Consider the following 25,574-nt stretch of genomic DNA (forward strand, 5'->3'; position numbering starts at 1 on the left):
ACGTGGATCCTAATTACTACTACATGGTGATGCTGTGGAACTTTAAAGATCATAAATAGTTCATAGCTCTTATTTAGAGTGATACTACTAAGGACTTTTGGCTTCATTTCCTTAATACAGCAAACTTGATAATTAAAAACGACTTGCCCTAGTCTGAAAAAATTTTATATGGAATAATAACTGATGACTTTAGTTTTAAACGAGAAACTATTCTCTTGTGGCATTTAAAGACAATTTCCCGAACATAAATACTAATGTTTTTAAATTCCAGTATAATTAACACATAGTGTTTTATTGCTTTCACATGTACAAAATAGTGATTCAACTATTCTATGCGTTACTCAGTGCTCATCACAATAAATGTACTCTTAATCTCCTTCACCTATTTCACCCATCCCATAACAGACCTCCCCTTGGTAACCATCAGTTCTCTATAGTGAAGAGTCTGTTTTTTTGCTTGGTTATTTTTCTTCATTTGTTTTGTTTCTTAAATTCAACATATGAAAGAAATCATATTGTATTTATCTTTCTCTGGCTGACTTATTGCACTTAGCATTATACCCTCTAGATCCATCCATGTCATTGCAAATGGCAAGATTTCATTATTTTTTGGCTAATATTCCATCGTGTGCATGTGTGTGGGTGTGTGTATATACATACACCCCACTTCTTTATCCATTCATCTGTCGATGGACCCTTGGGTTGCTTCCATAATTTGGCTTTTATAAATAAAGCTGAAATAAACATAGAGATGCATCTACCTTTTAGAATTAGTATTTTTATATTCTTTGGGTAAATATCCAGTAGTGGAATTACTGGATCATATGGTAATTCTATTTCTAACTTTTTGAGGAACCTCCCTACAGTCTTTCATCGTGGCTGAACCAGTTTGCATTCCCACCAACAGTGCATGAGGGTTCCTTTTTTTTCATAACCTTGACAAACCATGTTATTTCTTGTGTTTTTGATTTTAGCCATTCTGATGGGTGTGAGGTGATATCTCATTATAGTTTTGATTTGCATTTCCCTGATTATAGGTCATATTGAGCATCTATTCATGTGTCGGCCTCTGTATGTTTTCTTTGGAGAAATGTCTGTTCATGTCTTTAGCCCATTTTTAATTAGATTATTTGGGTTTTTTTGGTGTTGTATAAGTTCTTTATATATTTTGGATATTAACCCCTTATTATGTCATCTATAAATATCTTCTCCCATTCAATAAGTTGTCTTTTAGTTCTGTTGATCATTTCCTTTGCTGTGTAGAAGCTTTTTATTTTGATGTAGTCCCAATAGTTTATTTTTGTTTTTGTTTCCCTTGCCTCAGGGGACATATCTAGGAAAATGTTGCTATGGTTGATGTAAGAGATAATATTGCTTGTGCTTTCTTCTAGGATTTTTATGGCTTCAGGTCTCACCTTTAGGTGTTTTTTTTTTTAATGTTTATTATTTTTTGAGACAGAGACAGAGCACAAGTGGGAAAGGGCAGAGAGAGGCGGGGAGACACAGAATCCAAAGCGGGCTCCAGACTCTGAGCTGTCAACATAGAACCTGACATGGTGCTCAAACTCAGGAGCCATGAGATCATGACCTGAGCCAAAGTTGCATGCTCAACTGACTGATGTACCCAGGAGCCCCTCACATTTAAGTTTTTAACCCATTTTGAGTTTGTTTTTGAGTATGATGTCAAAGAAAGTGATTCATTTTTATTCTTTTGCATGTAGCTGTCCAGTTTTCCCAACACCATTTTTTATAGAGATGGTCTTTTTTCCCATTGTATACTCTTACCTCCTTTATCAAAGATTAATTGACCATACAATCATAGGGTTATTTCTGGGCCCTCTATTCTGTTCCTTTCACCTATGAGTCTATTTTTGTGCCAGTACCATTCTGTTCTGAATATATAGCTTTGTAATAAAACTTGAAATCTGAGACTGTGATACCTCCAGTTTTGTTTTCTTTTTAAAGATTGTTTTGACTATTCAGGGTCTTTCTTCCATATACTAATTTTAGGATTGTTTTTTCTAGTTTTGTGAAAAATGCTGATGGCATTTTGATAGGAATTGCATTAAATGTGTACATAGCTTTGGGTAGTGTGGACATTTTAACACTATTTGTCCTTCCAATTCATGAGCATGGAATACCTTTCTATCTGTGTCATCATCAATTTCTTTTCTCAATGTTTTGTAGTTTTCAAAGTACAGGTCTCTCATTTCCTTGGTTAAGTGTATTCCAAGGTATTTTATTATTTTTTGTGCTATTGTAAATGGTAGTGTTTCTTTAATATCTCTTTCTGCTAGTTCATGATTAGTGTATAGAAATGCAACGGATTTCTGTATATTGATTTTGTATCCTGTGACCTTACTGAATTCATTTATCAGTTCAAGTAGTTTTTTGGTGGATCTTTAGGGTTTCCTATATATAGTATCATGTCATCTGCAAATAGTGACAGTTTTCCCTCTTCCTTACCAACTGGGATGCCTTTTTTTTCTTTTTGCTGTCCAATTGCTGTGGCTAGGACTTCCAGTACTATGTTGACTATAAGTGTTGAGAGTGGACATCCTTGTCCTGTACCTGATCTTAGGGACAAAACTCTGTTTTTCACCACTAAATATGATGTTGGCTGTGGGTTTTTCATATATGACTCTTATTATATTGAGGTATGTTTCCTCTAAACTTACTTTGTTGAGGGTTTTTATCATGAGTGGATATGTACTTTTTCAAATGCTTTTTCTGCCTCTATGAAATAATCATATGGTTTTTATCCTTTCCTTGTTGATGTATCATGCTGATTGATTTGCAAATATTGAATCATCTTCACATTTGAGGAATAAATCCCACTTGATCATGGTGAATGAGTTTTTAAATGTATTGTTGGATTTGGTTTGCTAGTATTTTGTTGAGGATTTTTCCATCTATGTTCATCAGAGATATTGGTCTGTAGTTCTCTTTTTTTATAGTATCTCTATCTGGTTTTAGTATCATGGTAATACTGGCCTCAGAGAATGAATTTGGAAGCTTTCCTTCCTCTTCTATTTTTTTGAATAGTTTGAGGGAATAGGTATTAATTCTTCTTTAACTGTTAGGTAGAATTCACCTGGGAAGCCATCTGGTCTTTAACTTCGGTTTTTGGGAAATTTTTGATTACAGATTCAATTTCTTTACTGTTAATTGGTCTGTTCAAATATTTAATTTTTTCTGGATTCAGTTTTGGAAGGTTATTCCATATTTAACCATTTCTTCTTGGTTGTCCACTTTGTTGGCATACAATTTTTCCTAATATTCTCTTACAATCCTTTGTATTTCTGTGGTGTCAGTAGTTATTTCTCCTCTTTCATTTTTGATTTTGTTAATTGACTTCATTCTCTTTCTCTCTCTCTCTCTCTCTCATGAGTCTGGCTATAGTTTATCAATTTTGTTCTTTTCAAAGAACCAGCTCCTGGTTTCATTGATCTGTTCTATTGTGGTTTTTTTTGTTTTGTTTTGTTTTTTTAGTTTCTATTTTATTTCTACTGTAATCTTGATTATTTTCTTCTTTCTACTGGTTTTGGGGTTTCTTTGTTCTTTCTAGCTCTTTTAGATCTAAAATTGGGTTGACATTTTTCTTGCTTCTTGAGGTAAGCCTTTTTTGCTGCAAACTTCCCTCTTAGAACACCTTTTGCTACCTCCCCCCAAATTTGGAATCATTTTCATTTATCTCATGTATTTTTTTTAATTTTCTCTTTGATTTCTTGGTTGACCCATTCATCGTTTGGTAGCATGTTATTTACCTCCATGTATTTGTGTTCTTTCCAGACTTTTTCTTTAGGTTGATTTCTAGTTTCATAGCATTGTGGTCAGAAAAAACCTCAGTCTTCTTTAATTTGTTGAGATTTGTTTTGTGACCACATGTAATGTGTTCTGGACAATGATCCATGTGTACTTGAAGAGAATGTATATTCTGCTGTTTTATGATGGAATGTTCTGAATATACCTCATAGATCCATCTGGTCCAATCTGTCATTCAAAGCCACTGTTTAATTGTTGTTTTTCTATTTGGATAATCTATCCATTGATGTGAGTGGGATGTGAAAGTCTCCTGCTATTGTATTACTATCAGTTTCTTCCTTTATGTTTGTTAGTAGTTTCTTTATGTATTTAGGTGTGCCCATGTTGAATACATACATATTTACAATTGTTATATCTTCTTGGATTGTTCTGTTTATGATTATGTCATGTCCTTGTCTTTTGTTACAGTCTTTGTTTTTAAGTCTATTTTTGTTTTTCTACGTATTGCTATCCCAGCTTTCTTTTCACTTCCATTTGCATGATAAATGCTTTCCTATTCTTTCAATCTACATGTGTTTTGGGGTCTGAAATGAGTCTCTGGTAGGCAGCATATGGATAGGTCTTGCTGTTTTTATCCATTCTGTCAACCTATGTCTTTTGATCGGGGTATTTAGTATATTTACCTTCAAAATAATTACTGATAGGTATGCAGTTATTGCCATTTTGTTACTTGTTCTATGATTGTTGTAGTTCTTTTCTGTTTCTTTCTTTGATTGCTCCTCACAGTTTTCCTGGCTTTGTTTACTGATACATTTGGCGTTTATTTATTTTCAAGAGACAGAGAGCATGAGCAGGGGAGGGGCAGAGAGAGAGGGAGACACAGAATCCAAAGCAGACTTCAGGCTCTGAGCTGTCAGCACAGAGCCTGATGCAGAGCTCAAACTCATGAACTGTGAGATCATGACCTGAGCCAGTCAGTGGCTCAAATGACTGAGCCACCCAGGTGCCCCCTTTTACTGATATATTTGGATTCCTTTCTCATTATTTGTTTATTTTTTGCATATATCTTACTGGTTTTTGATTTGTGCTTACCATTAGGTTTCTATCTAACATCTTATGCATATAGCAATCTATATTAAGTTGATTGTCACTTAAGTTTGAACCCATTCTAAAAGCAATAGATTTTACTCCTCTGCCCCATCCCCACATTTTAGATTTATGTCATACTTTACATCACTTTATTTTGTGAATCCCTTGATTTTTACAGGTATACTTAATTTTACCCGTTTGTGCTTCCTTCTTTTCTTACTCCCATTTATGGTCTTTCCTTTCCATTCAAAGAATCCCATTTAACATGTTTTTATAAGGCTGGTTTAGTGGTGATGAATTCCTTTCACTTATGTTTGTGTGGGAACTCCTCATCTCTTCTTCCGTGCTAAATGATAGCCTTGTTGGATAAAGTATTCTTGGTTGCAGGTTTTTTTCTTTCAGCACTTTGAATATATTATGCCACTCCCTTCTGGCTTGCAAAGTTTCTCTGAAAAATCAGCTGATAGTTCCATTGAAGGGAAACCCCATAAGGCTATTTCTTTTGCTGCTTTTAAAATTCTGTTTATCACTACTTTTGGCTATTTTAATTACTGTGTGTCTTGGTGTAGACATGTTGGGTTGATCTTACTGGGGACTCTCTCTGCCTCCTCAACCTGGATTTCTGTTTCCTTTTGCAGACTTGGGACATTTCAGCTATTATTTCTTTAAATAAATTTTCTGTCCCCCTTTCTCTCTCTTTTCCTTACAATCCCTGTAATGTAATCCTGTAATGAAAATGTTACTATGCTTGATGGTATCACTGAGTTACCTTAGTTTATTTTCATTTTTCTTTTTTCTTTCTCCTGTTCAGCTTGATTGCTTTCCATTACTTTGTTCTCCAGGTCGATCTGTTCTTCTGCTTCCTGCAGTCTACTATTTTTTCCTCTCGTATATTTTTAATGTCACTTGAGTTCTTCATCTCTGGTTGGTTCTTCTTTATGTTTTCTCTTTGCTGAGGGTCTCACCTAGGTCCTCCAGTCTTTTTTTCAAGTCCAGTATCTTTATGACCATTGCTTTATTTCTTTATGAGGCATATTATGTCCATTTCATTTAGTTCTCTTGCTGTGATTTTTTTTCTGTTATTTCATTTGAGACATATTTCTCTCATTTTGTCTAACTCTCTATGTGTGTTTCTCTGTGTTAGTAAAGTCAGCTACATCTCCTGCTCTTGAATGTAGTGGCCTTATGAAGAAGAGGTTCTATAGTGCCCTGCAGTGGAGCATCCCGTGTTCACCAGAACCTGGTGCTTCGTGGGTGTTTCCTATGTGTGTTAAGACTGAGCCACCTTTGTCTTCAGTCCAATTGTGTACAAAAGCTCTCTTTCTCTGTTGTGGGCAGGGTTTGGTCCCTGTGATGTTAGTGGGCCACCTGAACTTCCTTGGGCTTGAGTTGGGTCAGATCAGGGTTTTTCACAACACTGATCTGCAGGGTGCTCTCCCTGTGCTGTGCCCTAAGCTTTTGTTGGTTGGCAGGGCCTGTAGTCAGAACAGATGTCTGGGTCCCAAAGGGGTATATGTGGGTTTTTTTCCCCCTTTTCCTGGGTAGGAGTCACTTTGGAGTGCTGCTGGTCTCTGCAGTGCCGCTTGCACAATGTCTTGCTTGTGGCATCACTTTGGATTGACTCTTGCTGAGGGTGGGTTGGAGGAGTTGAGCCTACAGGAGAATGTGGGGGGGGGGGATAGGCTGCACGCTGTTAGCAAGGTGTTGTGCTGGTCTGCTGTGGGAGGGAACTGTTGTTCTGGAGAACTCTCGCTGAGGCCCACCTAGGGTTGGCGGGTCTGTGAAAGAGCACAGGAGCTAGGTGTGCTCTTTGCAAGCTATTGTATAGAGTTCTCAGGTCCTGCTGGTCCCTGCAGGTGTCTGTGTATCTAGGCTGGGGAGGGTGAGAGAGGGAAATGGCAGCTACCAGCTTTTTTGTTCTTAGAGAAGTCTCCTAAAGATCCCTGCCCCTCTGACACATACTCTGAGATCAGTAAACAAATCTCCTTCCCATATACCCCAAGTGTTTTTCAAACTGCTGCTCCAACGCTCTCTCTCAGTGGGGCTTTTATGCTGTCTCTTTAAGGACAGGGATTCAGCTTCCTATCACCCTCCAGCTTTCCCAGAGAGGAGCCTGCTGATTTTTAAAGTTCTAGTTGTTCAGTCCCATTGACTGTAACAACTCTCAAAGTTAAGCCCCTTTGGTTTCAAAGCCAAGTATTATGGGGATTCATCTTCCCAGTGGAGGTCTTCTGTGCCTGGGGTGGCTAATGCGAGGTCTGCTCCTCACCATTTCTCATGCCTGTGGACAGTGTTGCAAGTCAGTTTAGTTTCCGACCATGTATCCGCCCTTCCTACCTTTTTAAATGTGGCCTCTTCTCAAAGTTTAGCCGTAGAGTCTGTTCTGCCAGTCTTCGGGTTGTCTGCTGGGTTATTCACACTGATGTGGGTGTTATCTAGGTGTACTCGTGTGGTGAACTTTGAATGCTCCTACTTCACCATTTCACCCAGAAGTCAGACTCATAATTTCTGAAAATATATTTTTTAAAATGTAATTAAATAACTAATTGAAAAGCTAGTGATATAATTCCTGGCAAAATTATTTATCTAAAATTTTAGTCATCATAATACTTCGGATTTCACAGTAAAATCAAAAGTACCCTTGTGAATCCTTCAGTAATATGTTTGTGAGAAATATTTCATGGAAAAACAATAGTTCTTATTGGGGAAAATTTTTTATTTATTTTATTACAATTCACACAGATTATCATGTTTTATCCTAGACGTAATGAAGAATGCAGAGTAACAAATTCATAAGTAAGAATACTTGTTCTGATATTCAATTTACTCAAAATCAGTTATTATTCACCTACACAGTTAGGAAAACATGCTGAGCTCTAGAGATATGAAGATTGAAAAGCTGCATCTTTGCCCTCAAAAGCCCAAAATTAAAAGAGGAAGGCAAATACATAAGAAAGCACATATGCAACGTACAGAGAAGTGATGCATAGTTCTTGTCCATTTTTAGCCCAATGTCATTCCTCCAGACTTGAGATTTTCACTTACATTTATTTTTTTCCAGTTTCCCTTTAGTTAGAATTCATATGCTACATCTATGTCAGCCTCCGTAAGTCAATCACTGTGTGACACTTAGGTAAAAGCTGACACACAAGTAAGTGCTCAGGGATTATGTTTTTTATCCAGGATTAAGAAATGTGACTTTTTCCACCTGACTATTTAGTACACGTAACAAATTGCACACATGATTATTTGAAGGCTAAGCACGGTTTCAAATGTTTTATGCAATATAACTCATTTAAAGACAAAATTATGAACAGGTACCATTATTACCCCATTTTACAGATGAGGACACCAATGTACAGAGGGATTAAGTAACTTCGACATAATCATGCACTGGGTAACAAGCAGAGAATCCTTGATTTGAACCTGTCTGCCTTGCTCCAGTGTCTGTCATCCTAACTACCACACATACTGCCTTTGTGTCATGCTGGTCTTACTCACTGACTGTGGTGATCCTTGTTCCACGTTGTAGTCAAAAACTAAAACACAAAACTTAGATCTGTACTGAAATTCATACAGCTTTTTATACTCTTTGGAGTACAACTTTCTGTATAAGTTCATTGAAGCTGAATTTTTCTTATTTGTTTTGCTGTATTGAACATGTGCTTCATCTGTACATGTATAATTCATAGGCCATTATCTCCCATTAAGGTAATGCATCATAGCACGGTCCCTAAGCCAGGGAGCAGCATGGGCAACACACCTAGAAGGGAGGGCGTTCTCAAACTAGAATCCCTTAAGAAGCTAGTGCTCAAGCCAGGCAGAGGTATGATTGAATGGAAAAACTGCTTAAATACTATAAATAATTTGTATTTTTCTCTTACAAAAAATACACTTCAAACATATCAAAGAATTAACTACAAAAAAGGAAAGGAAGTGTATTTTGTACTTTTGCCATAACACGTTATCACAAATTTAGTGACACCATTTCTGTCCATCTGTGGACCACTGAAACTAAAGAGGCAGGTTATCTGCTTCCAAAACACAACGGTGGTACAAGCATGGAATAACAGTTGTAGATATTTCTGTTCAATAAGGGAGAAAAATGGAAGGAAAAAAGAAGTCACTAATCCCAAGAAAGTCTGAAATCTAGTCAGGCAAATTCCATTAAGTTTAATGCTCTGTGGCTTGTGGCCTAGATTGTCTTGAACAGACTGTTAGTAAAAATATGGATAACCACTCTGCTTGGGAGGACTCAAGAAAATGAGCACAGTAGAGAAAATATATCACTTTAGATAATACCTACATTGTCACAAACAGACTATTGGTGGAAATACACATATGAAAGGGGGTTGAAGTTGATAGAAGGTAGTTAGATGACAAGTAAGGGTGTGGGGTTTAGTGATGATGAATTTCAGGTGCTGACAGAATGTGAGGATGCCCATTAGAAAGTAGGAGTCCAACAAAGTAACCTTCAACGTTTACTGTAAATAGTACTTCGGTAACTGGGGGCAACGGCATAAATGATCAAATTCTATACCTAGACTTCAAAAGTTGTCCTTCCCGATTGTAGGAAATAACACTTTTCATCACTCTTGGCCTGAACCAAGCAATTTTTATTTGCCAAATTATTTATTATTTTCAAATTTTCTAGGGACTAATCTCACCCTAGAATAAAAGCTAACATTTACAGCTATTGCCATTACATAATTGAAACATAGCAGAACCCAAGGGTTTGCAATTCTCTTTTTAGCAGTGGTATTAGTTTACTAATTCAGTAAGAGTGCTGGATTTAATTGCTGTACCCAGCAGGAAATCTGGAGTAATTGGTCTTTTTTTGCACAGACTTTACTAATGATTGTCACACATCTTTGACTCAGCCCTTCAAAGGAGAGTGGTCATTCTCCAATGTTGGCCAAATGTTGCATTACTAAAGGATTTGCTTCTTGGGGTACCTGGGTGGCTCACTCAGTTGAGCGTCTGACTTCAGCTCAGGTCATGATCTCACGGTCTCTGTCTTTGAGCCCCGGATCAGGCTCTGTACTGACAGGTCAGAGCCTGCTTCAGATTCTGTGTTTCCCTCTTTCTCTGCCCCTCCACTGCTCATATTCTCTCTCTTTCAAAAAATAAACATTAAAAAAAAAAAGATTTTCTTCTTTGTCAGAGATTCTATTAGGGGGTCAAACTGGCATCCCAAGTCATCTCTAAGAAATATGGGTTCAGCTACAGCATGAATTTTATTTATGAAAATATTAAGCCAACAATGTTATGATTTCACCAACTTTAACTGTACTCTTTAAAAGAAAAATCAACCTTAAACACAAAGAAATAGTGTCTATTTGCTATTGCGGTTCTTCTAAGAAAGCTAAGTATATTTTAAAAGCACAAATAATTTTGTAGTCTAAAATTTCAACTCCAAAAGCAAAAAGAGAATTGACAAAATGTACTCTCATGCAAATAACTGTCCATTTATCGTCATTTGGAGAAAATAAGTGCATGTGTTATATATATTTGTATACACATAATACATGTTTGACTCCTACCCAACTGGCTAAATTGGAAAAGGTCAGGCTTTGAAAATTGTTCCTAGAAAATGGATTTATCCAGGAAAACTTGTGAGTCTCTACATATTTTATATACCATAAGATTGGATATGAACTATTCCACTTCTGTTCAAAGAGGGCTTTCAGTACATATTTTCTTTAGAACATTCTTAGAATTCAAGTACAAAGCTATAGAAAGCAATAGTATTTCTGTATATAACACACTGTATAGTTAAAATAATCATACCAGCTCTTTTAAAATCTCATTGCTCTGGGTGACTCCCCCTAATTCTTCCATCATTAATTCTTGGTTGGGTTTTTCAGCACTTTTCCTACAAAGCAAATTTTCCTCATGTGAATTTTGAATTGCAGGTCCTGGGGCTAACTGATGAGATGTACTTATGATCACATTGTTTTTAGCTCTTACGGTATAGGTTTCCTTGGGCTTTGCTCTTTTTTGGCAGAGCTGGAAGTGAAAAGCATCTTGGAATGCACGGTGAAAATTCTCATTGAAGAAACCATAAATGATGGGGTTGACGCTGCTATTGCAAAAGGCCAGCCAATGTGCAAACGGGTAGATGTAGATGTTGATAACCCGCAGTTCATTTGGAGACAGGTCAGCATAGTCTGAGAGCATCATCAGTGTCCACAGAGGCAGCCAGGAGAGAATAAAAAGCAGAGCCACAATCAGGAGCATCTTAATGACCTTCTGTTTCTTCTTGGATACCACGTGCCACTGCTCCTGGTTCTGTTTGCCTGTGTGGGGCACTGTCATCTTGAAGAGTGAAATTCCAATCCTTCCATACATGATGACAATGAGGGACAGGGGAGCCAGGTAGATGTTGGCGAACAGCACAGTGGTGTAGATCTTCCTCATTTCCTGATTTGGCCAGTCTTCCCGGCACCAGTAGACTGGACTGGTTTTATTCTGGGAGTTGAGTCTCACTTGGTAATATTTTTCTTCTTGTACATGTAACATTATTGCAGATGGGGACATAATGGCAATGGCCAGGACCCAGATGATCACAATAATGACAGATGCTGTCTTGATAGTGAGCTTTGGCTTAAAAGGGTAGACAACACAGCGGAACCTGCAATTAAAGGCAAACAGCAGTAAACTTGTAACTTTTGACCAAGTTGTGAATTGAATTTAATTCTCCCACTCACATTCCCCTCAAAAAGCATAGAAATTTACCATTAGCAGTAGAGAGGCATGCATTGATGTCTTTTGTAACTGATATAAATTTCAACTCAAACTATGCATAAGTGGAGTATCAGACGCTATTAATAATAAAAGTGATATTGGTAACTAGCATATATTGAACATGAATAGTTAGTATTTTGTTTTAGGCTCTTTTTCATTGGTTTGCATTGATGGTCTTTAAGCTTCCCCATTTACTGGCACAATAGGCTTAGAAAACGTAAAAACTCTTGCCCACAACTACACGTGATTTAAAACAGATAGTTTGGCTTCAGAGACCATATTGTTAAATGCTCCTTTCATGACCTCTGTGCTCCCCTCCCACATTATCTGTGTGCTTAGCCAACTGAACATTAGCAAGATGACATAAACAGAAACTTGACACAGAGGCACCCAACCGAACCACAGCATCATGAGAAATGTTTAAGCATTCTTGTTTCAAGTCACTAAAGTGTTTAAGAGTCTGAGAATTTCCATTATGAGTTCTGATTACTTGCTTTCCAGACGTTCTATGCCCTCTGGTGAGCACGAAAGTTCAATGTCAGTTTGTAGAATAATGCTGATTTCATTTTACTGCAATTTTGCTTTTATGACTCTTGATGTTATTATTCATGCTCATTATAATCATACCATAAAGAACTGTGTAATATTTTATATTTTTCAAAGTATTATCACCTAATTAATCTCTGATTTTTGTGATGACTCTATAAAAAGGAAATGTTATGAAAACTATTACTTTCCAGATCAGCAGATAAGAAAACTTAAATTAACATGGAGTTGCTGCTGAGCCACTTAAAAGCTTTATCTGACATATCTTCATATACTAATTAATTTGAACTTTAATTGCTCTATTGTCCTTCATTGCATGGGTAATGTCTGCTATCTTAAACAAGTTTTCTTCTAGTGTTTTTTATTGTTTATTTATATTTATTTGAGAGAGAGAAAGAGCACAAGTGGGGGAGGGACACAGAGAGAGGGAGACAGAATTGGAAGCAGGCTCCAGGCTGTCAGTACAGAGCCTGATGTGGGGCTCGTGAGATCATGCGAGATCATGATCAGAACTGAAGTCAGACACTTAACCAACTGAACCACCCAGGCACCCCCTTTCCTCCCATCTACCTACCTTTAAATTATAGGTAACTTTATAGGCACAATTCTAGGTATTTTGTTCTTTTTTTGCAAACCAACTATTGGGTCTTCAAATATTTTTTCATTCATTCAACAAATATACATACAATATATTCATATATATGTGTGTGTGTGTGTACACACACACACACATGTATATGAACAAAAAAGAAGATGCTGTCAGAAAATGGCCAAAGAAAATATTGTGCAATTATGCTAAAATCATGCTGGAGTTTAGATTTGGCCAGTAAGTTACTCAGGCTTCGCTAGAGAAACAGAGTCAACAGTATGCATAAATATATAGAAAGATATTTAAAGGATTGGCTCATGCAATTTGGGAAGAAGTCCCAAGATCTGCAGCTGGCAAAATGGGGACCAGGAGAGCCCATGGTATAGTACAGTTCACATCTAAGGGCTTGAGAACAGGATAGCCACCGATATAAGTTCCAAAAGCTATCAGGCTCACAACACCAGAAGAGCTAATGTTGCAGTTCAAGTCTGAAGACAGAAAAAGACTGATGTCTCAGCAATAAAAGTCAGGCATTTAATTGCAGGAAGGTCAGCCTTTTTGCTTCTTTGTTCTATACAGGCCTTCAACTGATTGAATAAGGGCCAACAATAGTAGGGAGGGCAATCTTTTACTCAACCTATTGATTCAAATGTTAATCTCATCAAAAGTACCCTCATAGACACACCCAGAATAATGTCTGACCAAATATCTGGGTACCACATAGAACAGTCAAGGTCACACATAAAATTTATCACTACAACCAGTTAGGAAAAAAAATCTCAGTATTCTATCTCAAGCAATGGAAGATAGTAGACTTGTTCAAGACCGTTAGCACCCAGAACTGATGGGATTTTTTTTAATATGAAATTTATTGTCAAATTGGTTTCTATACAACACCCAGTGCTCATCCCAACAGGTGCCCTCAATACCCACCACCAACCCTCAGTTTGTTCTCAGCTTTTAAAAGTCTCTTATATTTTGGCTCCCTCCCTCTCTAACCTTTTTTTATTCCTTCCCCTCCTCATGTTCTTCTGTTAAGTTTCTCAGGATCTACATAAGAGTGAAACCATATGGTATCTGTCTTTCTCTCTATGACTTATTTCACTTAGTATAATACCCTCCAGTTCCATCCACATTGCCACAAATGGCCAGATTTCATTCTTTCTCATTGCCAAATAGTATTTCTTTGTGTATATAAACCACAATTTCTTTATCCATTCATCAGTTGATGGACATTTAGGCTCTTTCCATAATTTGGCTATTGTTGAAAGTGCTGCTATAAACATTGGGGTACAAGTGCCCCTATGCATCAGCACTCCTGTATCCCTTGGGTAAATTCCTAGCAAGGCTATTGCTGGGTCATAGGGTAGATCTATTTTTAATATTTTAAGGAAACTCCACACTGTTTTTCAGAGTGGCTGCACCAGTTTGCATTTCCACTAACAAGAGGGTGCAAGAGGGTTCCCGTTTCTCCACATCCTCTCCAGCATCTATAGTCTCCTGATTTGTTCATTTTAGCCACTCTGACTGGCGTGAGGTGGTATCTGAGTGTGGTTTTGATTTGTATTTCCCTGATGAGGAGCAACGTTGAGCATCTTTCCATGTGCCTGTTGGCCAATTGGATGTCTTCTTTAGAGAAGTGTCTATTCATGTCTTCTGCCCATTTCTTCACTGGATTATTTGTTTCTTGGGTGTGGAGTTTGGTGAAGAACTTATGGGATTTAAAGAGTGACTAGATAGAAGTTGGAGAGAGAAGGAAAGTTCAAGAACAGATTGGATGTGTGATACTATCATTCACTGATTTGGGAAAATGAGAAAAGGAGCTAACTTTTTGTTTACTTATTTTGTGGGGGACTGGTAGAGAAGACAAGTTCAATTCTGGGTCTATTTTGAAGTGCTTGTTGTTGGATATGCAGGTGAAGTTATCCAGGGGGGATTTTGAATATAAGTATGAAATTTAGGAGAAAGACTTAGTCTGGAGAAATAGGTTTGGGAGATTTTTTAGTTTGGCTTCCTCTAAGAGCTGACCCTGAGAAAGGCATTCAGATGCAGGTAGTTCAGATGGACATGAAGGTGTGATGGTTTGAAAACATGTCCTCCAAATTCAATTCCCTTCTCCATGAATATGAGCTGGTTTTAGTGACTCACTTCTTTTTACACTTATTTATTTTTGAGAAAGAGTGAGACAAAGCATGAGCAGGGGAGGGGCAGAGAGAGGAGACACAGAATCTGAAGCAGGCTCCAGGCTCTGAGCAAGCCTTTCAGCACAGAGCCTGATGTGGGGCTCGAACCCACAAACTGTGAGATCATGACCTGAGCCGAAGTCAGACGCTCAACCGACTGAGCCACCCAGGCGCCCCTAGTGACTCACTTCTAATGAACAGGATGTAGAAGTGACACTACATGACTTTCACTGGCACTTAGGACACACGTGCCTTACACTACATGTAAGAAGGTCAGCTACCTTGAAGCTGTCATGCTATAGAGCCCATGTGGAGAAAAACCAGTAGGAATAAAGTGCCTGAGAAGACTCAGTTCTGTCTCCTAGCTGTTTAAGTCCTCCCAATCTGGGCACCACCATCAGAGTGGGGTTTTATGGAGCTCCCCTCCCTGATTCCAAGTGGAGCAGAGACAAGGTATATTTCTCTAATCAGGGAATCTGTCCACATCACAGATTCATGAGCATCATGAGCCACTAAATAAGTGGCTTGTTTTGGGAGGTGACTTGTTATATTACAAAAAATAACTGAAACCACAAAGAAATGAAATATGGATTGGAAGGCAGATAGCAAAGGGTATGTCACAGGTGACCATATTTTCATCACTTTTTAAAAGACATAAAACATGACAGACACTGCTGAAATTCTCTTGGTAGTTCTACTCAATCCTTTTCCATTTTACTCAGGAATCTTGACGTTGCCATGTAGCCCTCCTGTCGGGGCACCTGGATGGCTCAGTTGGTTAAGCATCCAACTTGAGCTCAGGTCATGTTCTCAAGGTTTGTGCATTCAAGCCCTGCATTCTTCTCTCTGCTATCAGTGCAGAACCTGCTTCAAATCCTCTCTCTCTCCCCTCTCCCACTTGTGTGCGTGCACATACATGCAGTCTTCTCTCTCAAAAATAAACATTTTTAAAAAATGAACACCAATGTTTATTTCTAAATCTCTAATTAGGAGGCATACTAGAAACCGTGAAAAAGAAATTAAGGGATACTTAATACTAAATGTAATGAAATAAACCTGATAAACTCAAGATTCAAGTAGAAAATACAAAGGATATTACAGTCTTTTAATTCACTGTAAAGATGACATAAATAATTGTAAAATTAAGATATAGTACTACAAATATTCACAACTAAATAATTTAGTAGTAGCACTAGTTAGAAAATAATAGTAGTAACAGGATATGGTAAATTTGGAAATAATTAGCTTCCAAATTTTAATGTAAAAAGATATCTGGCATTTGGTGGCTAGCATATATGTATATATAAATTTTATTCTTCTTACATGTAAACCAAAAAAACTGGATGTATAAGATGGGTTCTTAAAAACAGATTAATGTTGGAAATAGGATCTACTAGTTGTTTTGCTTTTTTTAATGTCAACAATTCTATTGTATTTTTTAAACACTCTCTCATCTACATGTATGTGTTGCTGACTGGTTAGTTCCTTTTTGGTCCTTTTCCTTGGCTGGGGAGACATCTTTCAGGACATTGTTCAGTTTCCTTCTCAAGTATCCCTTAATTGCCACTGCCTTAACACATGCACACATCCTCTCCCATCTAAGTTGTTACAAAAGTTTAACTCTTTTTCTTTTCTTTAGTCTTAACACAACTCTAAACCCTTTCTACTTGTTTTTCTAAAATGAAAATCTAGTCATTAGTCCCCTACATAAAAGATGTTAGTAGCAGCTCCCTGCTGTCTTCAGGACAAATGGAAGACAGATCCACAGACATGTGTTTTGTTTTGTTTTACAAAGAAAGAAGCTCAAGCAGGCTCCACACTCAGGGCAGAGCCTGATGCAGGGCTCCATCCCAAGACCCTGGGATTGTAAGCTGACCTGAAATGAGTCAGAGGCTCAACTGACTGAGCACCCAGGTGCCCCAGGTCTATCATAGACTTTCTGTGACCTAATGTGCTGTTCCACCCTCCCATGTTCTAGCTGGACTATCTCTCTGTACTTCTCTTGACAAGTATCCTCCTATTTCAATTGCCGTATATATATCTCTGTCTTAAAAGATGCTGTTTCCTCGGTTTCTTTCCAAGGTAAATTTCTGACCCCTCAAGATTTAGACAGATATGACCTTTTCTGTGAATGCAACACTCCCTGTCCTGAGAAGTAACTTGATCACTCTCTCCTTTGTACCATTGTTATGTAAGAGAGTAGTATTCATTAATGTGTCTTGTCTACCTCTACCAGAGTGTGGACTTCTTTAGGAGGTACTTTGTCTAATTTGTTTGAGATGATATACAACCCAGCCCATTACAGGCACACTCAACAATATGTGTAAATGGATTATTAAATTTTACCTTAACATTTGGATACAATATCAGATTTATTTCACATTTTCACCATTAGAAAATTCAATATTCTAGTGTGAAAAATATATAAACTATGCTGTTATGAACTTCAGGTTTGTGTCCCCCAGAAATTCATACGTTGAATAGGGTTGAAACCCTAACCCTTGGTTGTATGATATTAGAAGCCATGACCTTTAGGAAGTAACTAGGTAGAAGAGATCAAGAGGGTAGTTTCCTCATGATAGGATTAATGACCTTTTATAAGAATAGGAAAAGACTAGAGTTTGTGCTCTCCAAGGAGAAGATAGCCTTCTGCAAACCAAGAAAAGGTCTCTCACTAAACACAGAAGATACTGGCATCCTTACCTTGGACCGTCCCGCCTCCAGAACTGAGAAATAAGTTTTTGTTGCTTCAGCCACAAAGTCTATGGAATCTTGTTAGAGCAGCCCAAACTAAGACACGTATCATCCCTAATTATTTAATTCTAAAATATGAAAATTTCAGTAGTTTTATTACTGAACCTTTAGTAGATAGATACGCCTTGCTCTTAAAGGATAGATATTATGGATATAGTTTCAGGCAAATATAACCAAATTTGGTAGATAATAAGTTTTTCTCTGGACTCATATTTTGGTGCTGACTTACCTATCCACAGCTATTGCAACTAAGGTAAAGACTGATGCTGCAACTGATATTCCCTGAATGAATCCGCTGATCTTGCACATTGTGCTTCCAAAGGGCCATCCTGAAAGGGAAATTGAAACAGTCTTTGAAAAGATCATACTTTTTTTTTTAATTTCACGACAAATATGAACAGAAAAGCATGAAATCAAGACTGATGCAACTATTTCCTAAATGATATCCAGGAAACAATCAATGTTTCCCATTATTTTCAATATCTCCAGAGCTGTTTTTAGTATAGTGCTATTAATGTCAGAACTCCTATGGTAGTTACAACATTCTAGGCACTGTGGTAAGTGTTTTGTATCTATTAATTTATCTAATCCCCCAAATAGACTTTCAAAGGCTTTATTCTCTTCCTCATGATATAGACTAGCTAATAAACACACATATATCACATACCTTGCCACAGCTGGTTAGCAACATACTTAGGATTTCAATCCCACTTGCATGGTTCCAGAGCCTAAACCATTAACCCTTATGGAATAATGCCCTTTAAATGAGTAAGACAGGAAGAATATTGGTTTTATAATTTTGAAATGTATGTACCCCATAAATCATGGGGAACAGGAGTCACATGTAGAATAAATAAAATTAATATTTATTCATATATAATGTAATGAGACAATTTACCTCAGAGGTACTTTGTTATAGAGTGAATGTTTGTGCTCCACCTGCCCTCCCATCAAATTCATATATTCTAGCCTTAAGTTTCAATATGTTTGGAAGTGGGGCCTCTGGAAAGTAATTTTATTTAGATGATGCCACAAGGTGGTGCCCACATGATGGGATTAGTGCCGTTAGAAGAAGAGGGAGAAAAAAAAAAAAGCTTTCTTCTCCAGGAACATGCACAGAAGAAAGGCCATGTGAGCACAAAGCAAGAAGGTAGCTGTCTACAAACCAAAAAAAGGACCCTCACCAACAAGCTGACCATGCCAGCACCCTGATCTCAGACGTCTAGCCTCTGGAATAGAAAGAAAATAAATGTCTTTTGCTTAAGCCACCTAGTCTATAGTATTTCGTTATGGTAGCCTGAGCTGACTAAAACGTATTTCAAGAATAAAGAGCACTTTGCATAAACAAAAATAGTCCATTTGAATTACTTTCTAAGTAAACTTCATTTACTGGAATGTTTATAAAAGAAATTAGTAAAATTATTATAACAGGTTGATATAAACACCCCTGCTATTATAAGAAAGTAATCATATTCTTCCACTAGCAAATATTCTCGTTTCCCAAAAGATAAATTTTAAAAATCTGAGAAAAAAAGAACATTCATTTTCTTTTAAACAGATCTGTAATTTATTTTTTAAAAATATTTGTACCTAATTTAAAATATTCCCAATAATCTAAATGATCCAAGTCTACCAGAAAAACCATTTTGGCATCTATCCAGATCATGTTAAAATAGATGCTTGAATGACTCTCCTCAATAGAAACCAAAAGTGAACACATTTTCCTAGTCCTAAAATATGTTTGGCTGTTACAGTATTAAAAAGGCAAAAAGGAGTGTCAATAGCCTTTGGTCAAAAATAGAACATATGATTTATCTCATCTCCCTCACTAAATTCCACTGAAATGAAAGCACCAGAGAACAAAGAACTCAAATACACAGAAAGAAAATAAAGCTGGGAAAATGACACAACTGGCTGAATTATGAATAAATACAACCAGATGCCACTTGTTCTTCCCCTGCTAGCAGAAGAATGGAGGTTACTCTCTGAGGAAGTAAAAGCAGAGGGGCTCTAGACTCCGAGTCAGCAGGTGCAAGTGTGGTGGGTACCGCAGGTACCACAATGACGCACAACGATGAAGTGAAAATATATGCTCTGCATGCGGTCCTGCTTCCCAGAGACCCACTAGGCTCTGGAACACAGCAGCCAGTCTTACGACTCCCATGGCAATAGGTCAGACAATTGCCTTCTGGGGAATGTGATCCTTCCAAGAACACTGATGTGCAATTTTTGACAGTTGTGGATTTCCCAGCAAATGAGCCAGATTAATGAGGCTAAGAGTGGGCCTAACCTCAAACCTAAGGCATGCAGAGGTCCAAGGAAGCCACACCATGTCTCAGTCTGAAACACAAGTAGCTAAGCAGCAATTGACAGATGGGAAGCCTCGAATATAAAAGTGGCTAAAATAGGAAAAAAGAAATTTAAGAAAAAATAAATAAAGTAGATGAAAAATATAAAAAGAAATTATTACTTCAAACCTTTAGCCAGACTTATAAGAAAAAAGGAAAAAGGCCACAAAATTACAAATGAGAAAGGAGAAACCAACACCACAGAAATACAATTATAATTATTATGAAAAACTATTTGCCAACAATTTGGACAACCTAGAAGAAATGGATAAATTCTCAGAAGCATATAACCTACGAAAACTGAAACAGGAAGAAATAGAAAACTTGAGCAGATCAATTACCAGCAAGGAAACTGAATCAGTAATCACAAAATTCTCAACAAAAGCTCAGGAACAGATGGCTTCAAGGTGAATTCTACCAAACATCTAAAGAAGTGTTAATACCTATTCTTCTCAAACTATTCCAAAAAATAGAAAAAGGAAAACTTCCAAATTCATTCTATGAGGCCAGCATTACTCTGATACTAAAACCAGATAAAGATACCAAAAAAAGAGCACCACAGGCCAATATCTCTAATGAACATAGATGCAAAAGTCCTCAATGAAATACACCAAACTGAATCCAACAATTAAAAAAAATCATTCACAGTGATCAAGTGGGATTTATTCCTGGGTTGCAAGGGTGGTTCGGTATTTGCTAATCAATCAACATAATACATTACATCAGTAAAATAAAGAATAAGGATCATATGATCATTTCAGTAGACACAGAAAGAGCATTTGACCGCATTCAATATCCATTCATGATAAAAACTCTCAACAAGTAGGTTTAGAGGGAACATACCTCAACATAAAAAGGACATATATGAAAACCCACAGCTAACTTCATCCTTAATGATGAAAAACTGAGAGCTTTTCCCCAAAGATCAGGAACAAGAAAAGGATGTTCCCTCTCACTTTTATTCAACATAGTGCTATAAGTCCTACCCACGGCAGGCAGACAAGAAAAATAAAACGCATCCAAATCAGTAAGGAAGAAGTCAAACTTTCACTATGTAGATGACATGATACTCTACACTGAAAATCTGAAAGACTGCCAAAAGGCTGCTAGGACTGATAAAAGATTTGCAGAATACAAAATCGATGTATAGATATCTGTTGCATTTCTATACACTGATAATGAAGCAGCAGAAAGAGAAATAAAGAAAGCAATCCCATTCACAACTGCACCAAAAATAATAAGATACCTAGCAAAGAGGTGAAATACCTATACTCTGAAAAGTATAAAACACTGATGAAAGAAATAGAAGATAACACAAAGAAAGGGAAAGACATTCCATGCTCATGGACTGGAAGAACAAATATTGTAAAAATGTCTGTACTACCAAAGCAACCTACACATTTAATGTGATCCCTATCAAAATGCCAATAGCATTTTTCACAGAACTGGAACAAACAATCCTAATATATGTATGGAACCACAAAAAGACCGCAAATAGCCAACGCAAACTTGAAAAAGAAAAGCAAAGCTGGAGATATCACAAGTCCAGACTTCAAGTTATATTACAAACCTGTAGTAATCAAAACAGTATTAAACTGGCACAAAAATAGAAACATAGATCACTGAAACAAAATAGAAAACTCAGAAATAAACCCACAATTATATGGTCAATTAATCTTCAACAAAGTAGGAAATAATATCCAATTGAAAAAAAGACAGTCTCTTTAAGAAACCTGGAAAAACTGGACCACTTTTTTATACCATACACAAAAATAAACTCAAAATGGATTAAAGATCTAAATTTGAGACCTGAAACCACGAAAATCCTAGATGAGAACATAAGCAGTAACTTCTCTGAGATCAGCCATAGCAACTTCTTTCTAGATAGGTCTCCTGAGACAAGGGAAACAAAAACAAAAATAAACCATAGGGACTTCATCAAAATAAAAAGCTACTGCACAGCAAAGGAAACAATCAACAAAACTAAAAGACAACTTATTGAACAGGAGAAGATATTTGCAAATGACAGATCCAATTAAGTGTTAGTATTTTAAATATATAAATAACTTCTACAACTCAATACCCAGAAAACAACCCCATTAAAAAATGGGCAGATGACATGAACAGACATTTGTCCAAGGAAGACATACAGATGGCCAACAGACATGAAAAGATGCTGATTAACATCACTCATCATCAGGGAAATGCAAATCAAAAGTACAGTTTAATATCACCTCACGTCAGTCAGAATGGCTAAAATCAACAACACAAGAAACAAGTATTGGCGAGGATGTGGAGACAGAAGAATCTTCTCGCACTGTTGGTGGGAATGCAAACTGTTTTCCAGAGTGCTGGAAAACTGTAAAGAGGTTCCTCAAAAATCTAAAAATAGAACTACTTTAAGATCCAGCAATCTCACTACTATTTACCCAAAGAATAAACAAATACTAATTCAAAGGGATACTTGCACCCCTATGTTCATAGCAGCACTATCTACAATACCCAAGATATGTAGCAGCCCAAGTATCCACTGATTGATGAATGGAAAAGAAGATGTGTCACACACACGTACATGCATGTGCAATGGAATATTATTCAGCTGCAAAAAAAGACTGAAATCTTGCCATTTGCAATTACATGGGTGGACCTAGGGATTAAAATGCTAAGTGAAGTAAGCCCGTTAGAGAAAGAAATACAATACGATTTCACTCATATGTAGAATTTAAGAAACAAAACAAACTAGCATAGGAAAAAAGATAAACCAAGAAACAGATTCTTAACTATACAGAACAAACCGATGGTTACCAGAGAGGAGGTGGGTGGGAGGATGGGTGAAATAGGTGATGGGGATTAAGGAGTGCACGTACTATCATGAGCACTGGGTGATGTATGGAATTTTTGAATCACCATTTGAATCACCAGTACAGCTGAAACTAATATAACCCTGTTAACTGGAATTAAAATAAAAGCATAAAAATAAACCTCAGAGATATAACACATTTTATTGATGAAATGTACACGATAGTATAGGAAACATGCAGAAAATAAAATAGGTCAAAGAATTTAAAACATGAGAGCAGAAATGTGGAATTCAATATAATGTCTGGAAGAGAAAACTAAGAAAATCTTTGAAAAAAGAACAATAAGGAACAGAAACAAGAAAGATGAACAAAAGGCAACCAGAACCTCTAATATCTGACTAATATGAATTGAAAAAAGTAAAATGGAAGAGAATTATGCAAGAAATTCCCCAGGATTAAGGAACATTCTGTTTCTGATTGAAAGAACCTGGTTTGTGTCCAACACATGAAAAATAAAAAGACTTATGGAAGGCATAATTGCCTGAAATTCAGAACACTGAGGATAAAGACAAGCCCCAAGTTTTCAAAATGCAAATCATGATAAAAGAAGAACATCATTAGATTTTTCAACAGTAATATCAGGTTTCCCAGCAGTAACAATAGACAACTCTGTTAAAATTCTGAGGGGGAAAAATTGTCCAGTCTTAATTTAAATACTTCATACAGCTAACCATAATCAGGTATGAGAGCAGAATAAAGATAACTGCAGACAAACAAGATCTCAAATGTTTTTTCTTTAAAAAAAAAAAATTAACGTTTATTTATTTTTGAGACAGCATGAACAGGGGAGGGTCAGAGGGAGTGGGAGACACAGAATCCAAAGCAGGCTCCAGGCTCTGAGCTGTCAGCACAACAGACCTTGAGATCATGACCTGAGCCGAAGTCAGACGCTTAACCCACTGAGCCACTCAGGTGCCCCTGGTTTTTCTTTTTTTAATCTTAATGCACACTTTCTCAGGAAACTAACAGAGAAATAAACCAAGAAAGAAGACATGGTTCTGGAAAACAGGGGATTGAACACAAAGAGTAGTAAAGAGAGTCCTTAGGGTCTCAGCGAAGGGACTTCCCAGAGCAGTAGCAGCTGAGCTCCACGCCTAAAAAGCAGTATGTCTGAATAGAAACAAAAGGGTAGAGAGCACCAGCAGGGTATCTCCAGAAAAAAAAAAAAAAAAAAGATGCAATTCACAAGTTACCTGACATGTCTGAAGGTATTAACAAGAAATTAACACTTGTAGAAGAGAGGTTGAGGTTATATTACTTACAGGTACATACCCCTAACTAAGCAAATCAAAATATGATGCCCCTGGGGTGCCTGGGTGGCTCAGTTGTTTAGGCAACTGACTTCAGCTCAGGTCACTGATCTCACAGATCCTGAGTTCAAGCCCCACATCCGGCCCTGTGCTGACAGCTCAGAGCCTGGAGCCTGCTTCAGATTCTGTGTCTCCCCCTCTCTCTACCCCTCCCCTGCTCATGCTCTATGTTTGTCTCTCAATAATAAACGTTACAAAAATAACATTTTTTAAATAAACGTTTAATTTTTTTAAATAAAAAAAATACGATGCCCTTATTAAATTCAAGAAAAAAGAAATTGATATCACAGCACTCTTTCATATTGATATCATAGTCCTTTCAATCAAAAATAGCATGTGCTTAATCCTGGGGAATTTTCTTGTATTAACATTCATGCCTCAGCAGAGCTAAGATACAAATAATAGGAACATATATTCTGCATACTGACAACTAAAAATTATAATAACGTTGGGAAAATGAGAGGAGGTAAAGAGTGTGAATGTGATTTTGTGTGTCTATATAAATGCATCAGATTGCATGTGTACACAATTCCAGCCAATCCTGTTTTCCCACCTTCACATTCAGCAGTATGTGGCAGTTTCTGTGAATTTATGTTCTTTTGCTCTATGTCATTTCAGTGGAGGCTGCTGGGGGAAATACCTCTTGTGGTAGAAGATTAGAAGAACTACATCACATCTCCCACAGTGTGAAGATAATACCTTTTATAATGGAAATATGTTATTTAGAAACATGACAATAAATACCAAAAATAAAGGCAAGGTGTTGAATGTGGCTGCCTCCTGCGAATGAGAATCAGGGATAAGGAAGGGTAACATTAAGGAAGAGTTTAGATAATAATTTCTTTATAAATATTTATAGGGGGAGATAGAACATTTCTTACTGGCAAAGTTAGTTTCTTGAGAGCGATAACAATAATTTAAATCAATTGTTTTGCTCTCTTTTTGCCTTGCCCAGTGTCTTAAAAATGTATATTCCTTGGGGCACCTGGGTGGCTCAGTCAGTTAAGCATCTGACTTCAGCTCAGGTCATGATCTCACAGTACATGAGTTCGAGCCCCACATGGGGCTCTGTGCTGACAACTCGGAGCCTGAAGCCTGCTTCAGATTCTGTGTCTCCCTCTCTCTCTCCTCCCCTGCTTGCACTCTGTCTCTCTCTCCTTCAAAAATAAATAAACATTAAAAATTTTTTTTTAAATGCACATTCCTTTTTGTTAAAAATATAAACCATTTTTAAAAATAAGTACATAAAAAACACAGAATCTATGCAGTACAGATGCTAGAAGAGGCATTCTTAAACTCTCCCTGCTTCCCCCCTGCAGAGAAAGGAAGGCAACAGATGTCATCTCTAAAGATAAACCTCTTATTCTTCAGTGCACTGATCT

General features: G+C 37.1%; 1 protein-coding gene across 4 annotated transcripts in view; it reads right to left on the bottom strand.

The window, feature by feature from the left end:
- Positions 1-8,755: 8,755 nt before the first annotated feature.
- The window catches only part of NPFFR2 (neuropeptide FF receptor 2), a 164,824-nt gene continuing 148,005 nt past the window's right edge, over positions 8,756-25,574 (bottom strand). For all 4 annotated transcript variants that reach the window (XM_053901491.1, XM_053901492.1, XM_053901493.1 and 1 more), the window contains 2 exons: positions 17,903-18,002; positions 8,756-11,488 (listed from right to left, as the gene is read on the bottom strand). In XM_053901491.1, the coding sequence (XP_053757466.1) occupies positions 10,639-11,488; positions 17,903-18,002 (950 nt within the window). In that variant the 3' untranslated portion in view covers positions 8,756-10,638. The remainder of the gene's footprint in view (positions 11,489-17,902; positions 18,003-25,574) is intronic.

Source organism: Panthera pardus, unplaced genomic scaffold (genome assembly GCF_024362965.1).
Source record: "Panthera pardus isolate Hobbes unplaced genomic scaffold, ASM2436296v1 HiC_scaffold_13, whole genome shotgun sequence".
NCBI lineage: Eukaryota > Metazoa > Chordata > Mammalia > Carnivora > Felidae > Panthera > Panthera pardus.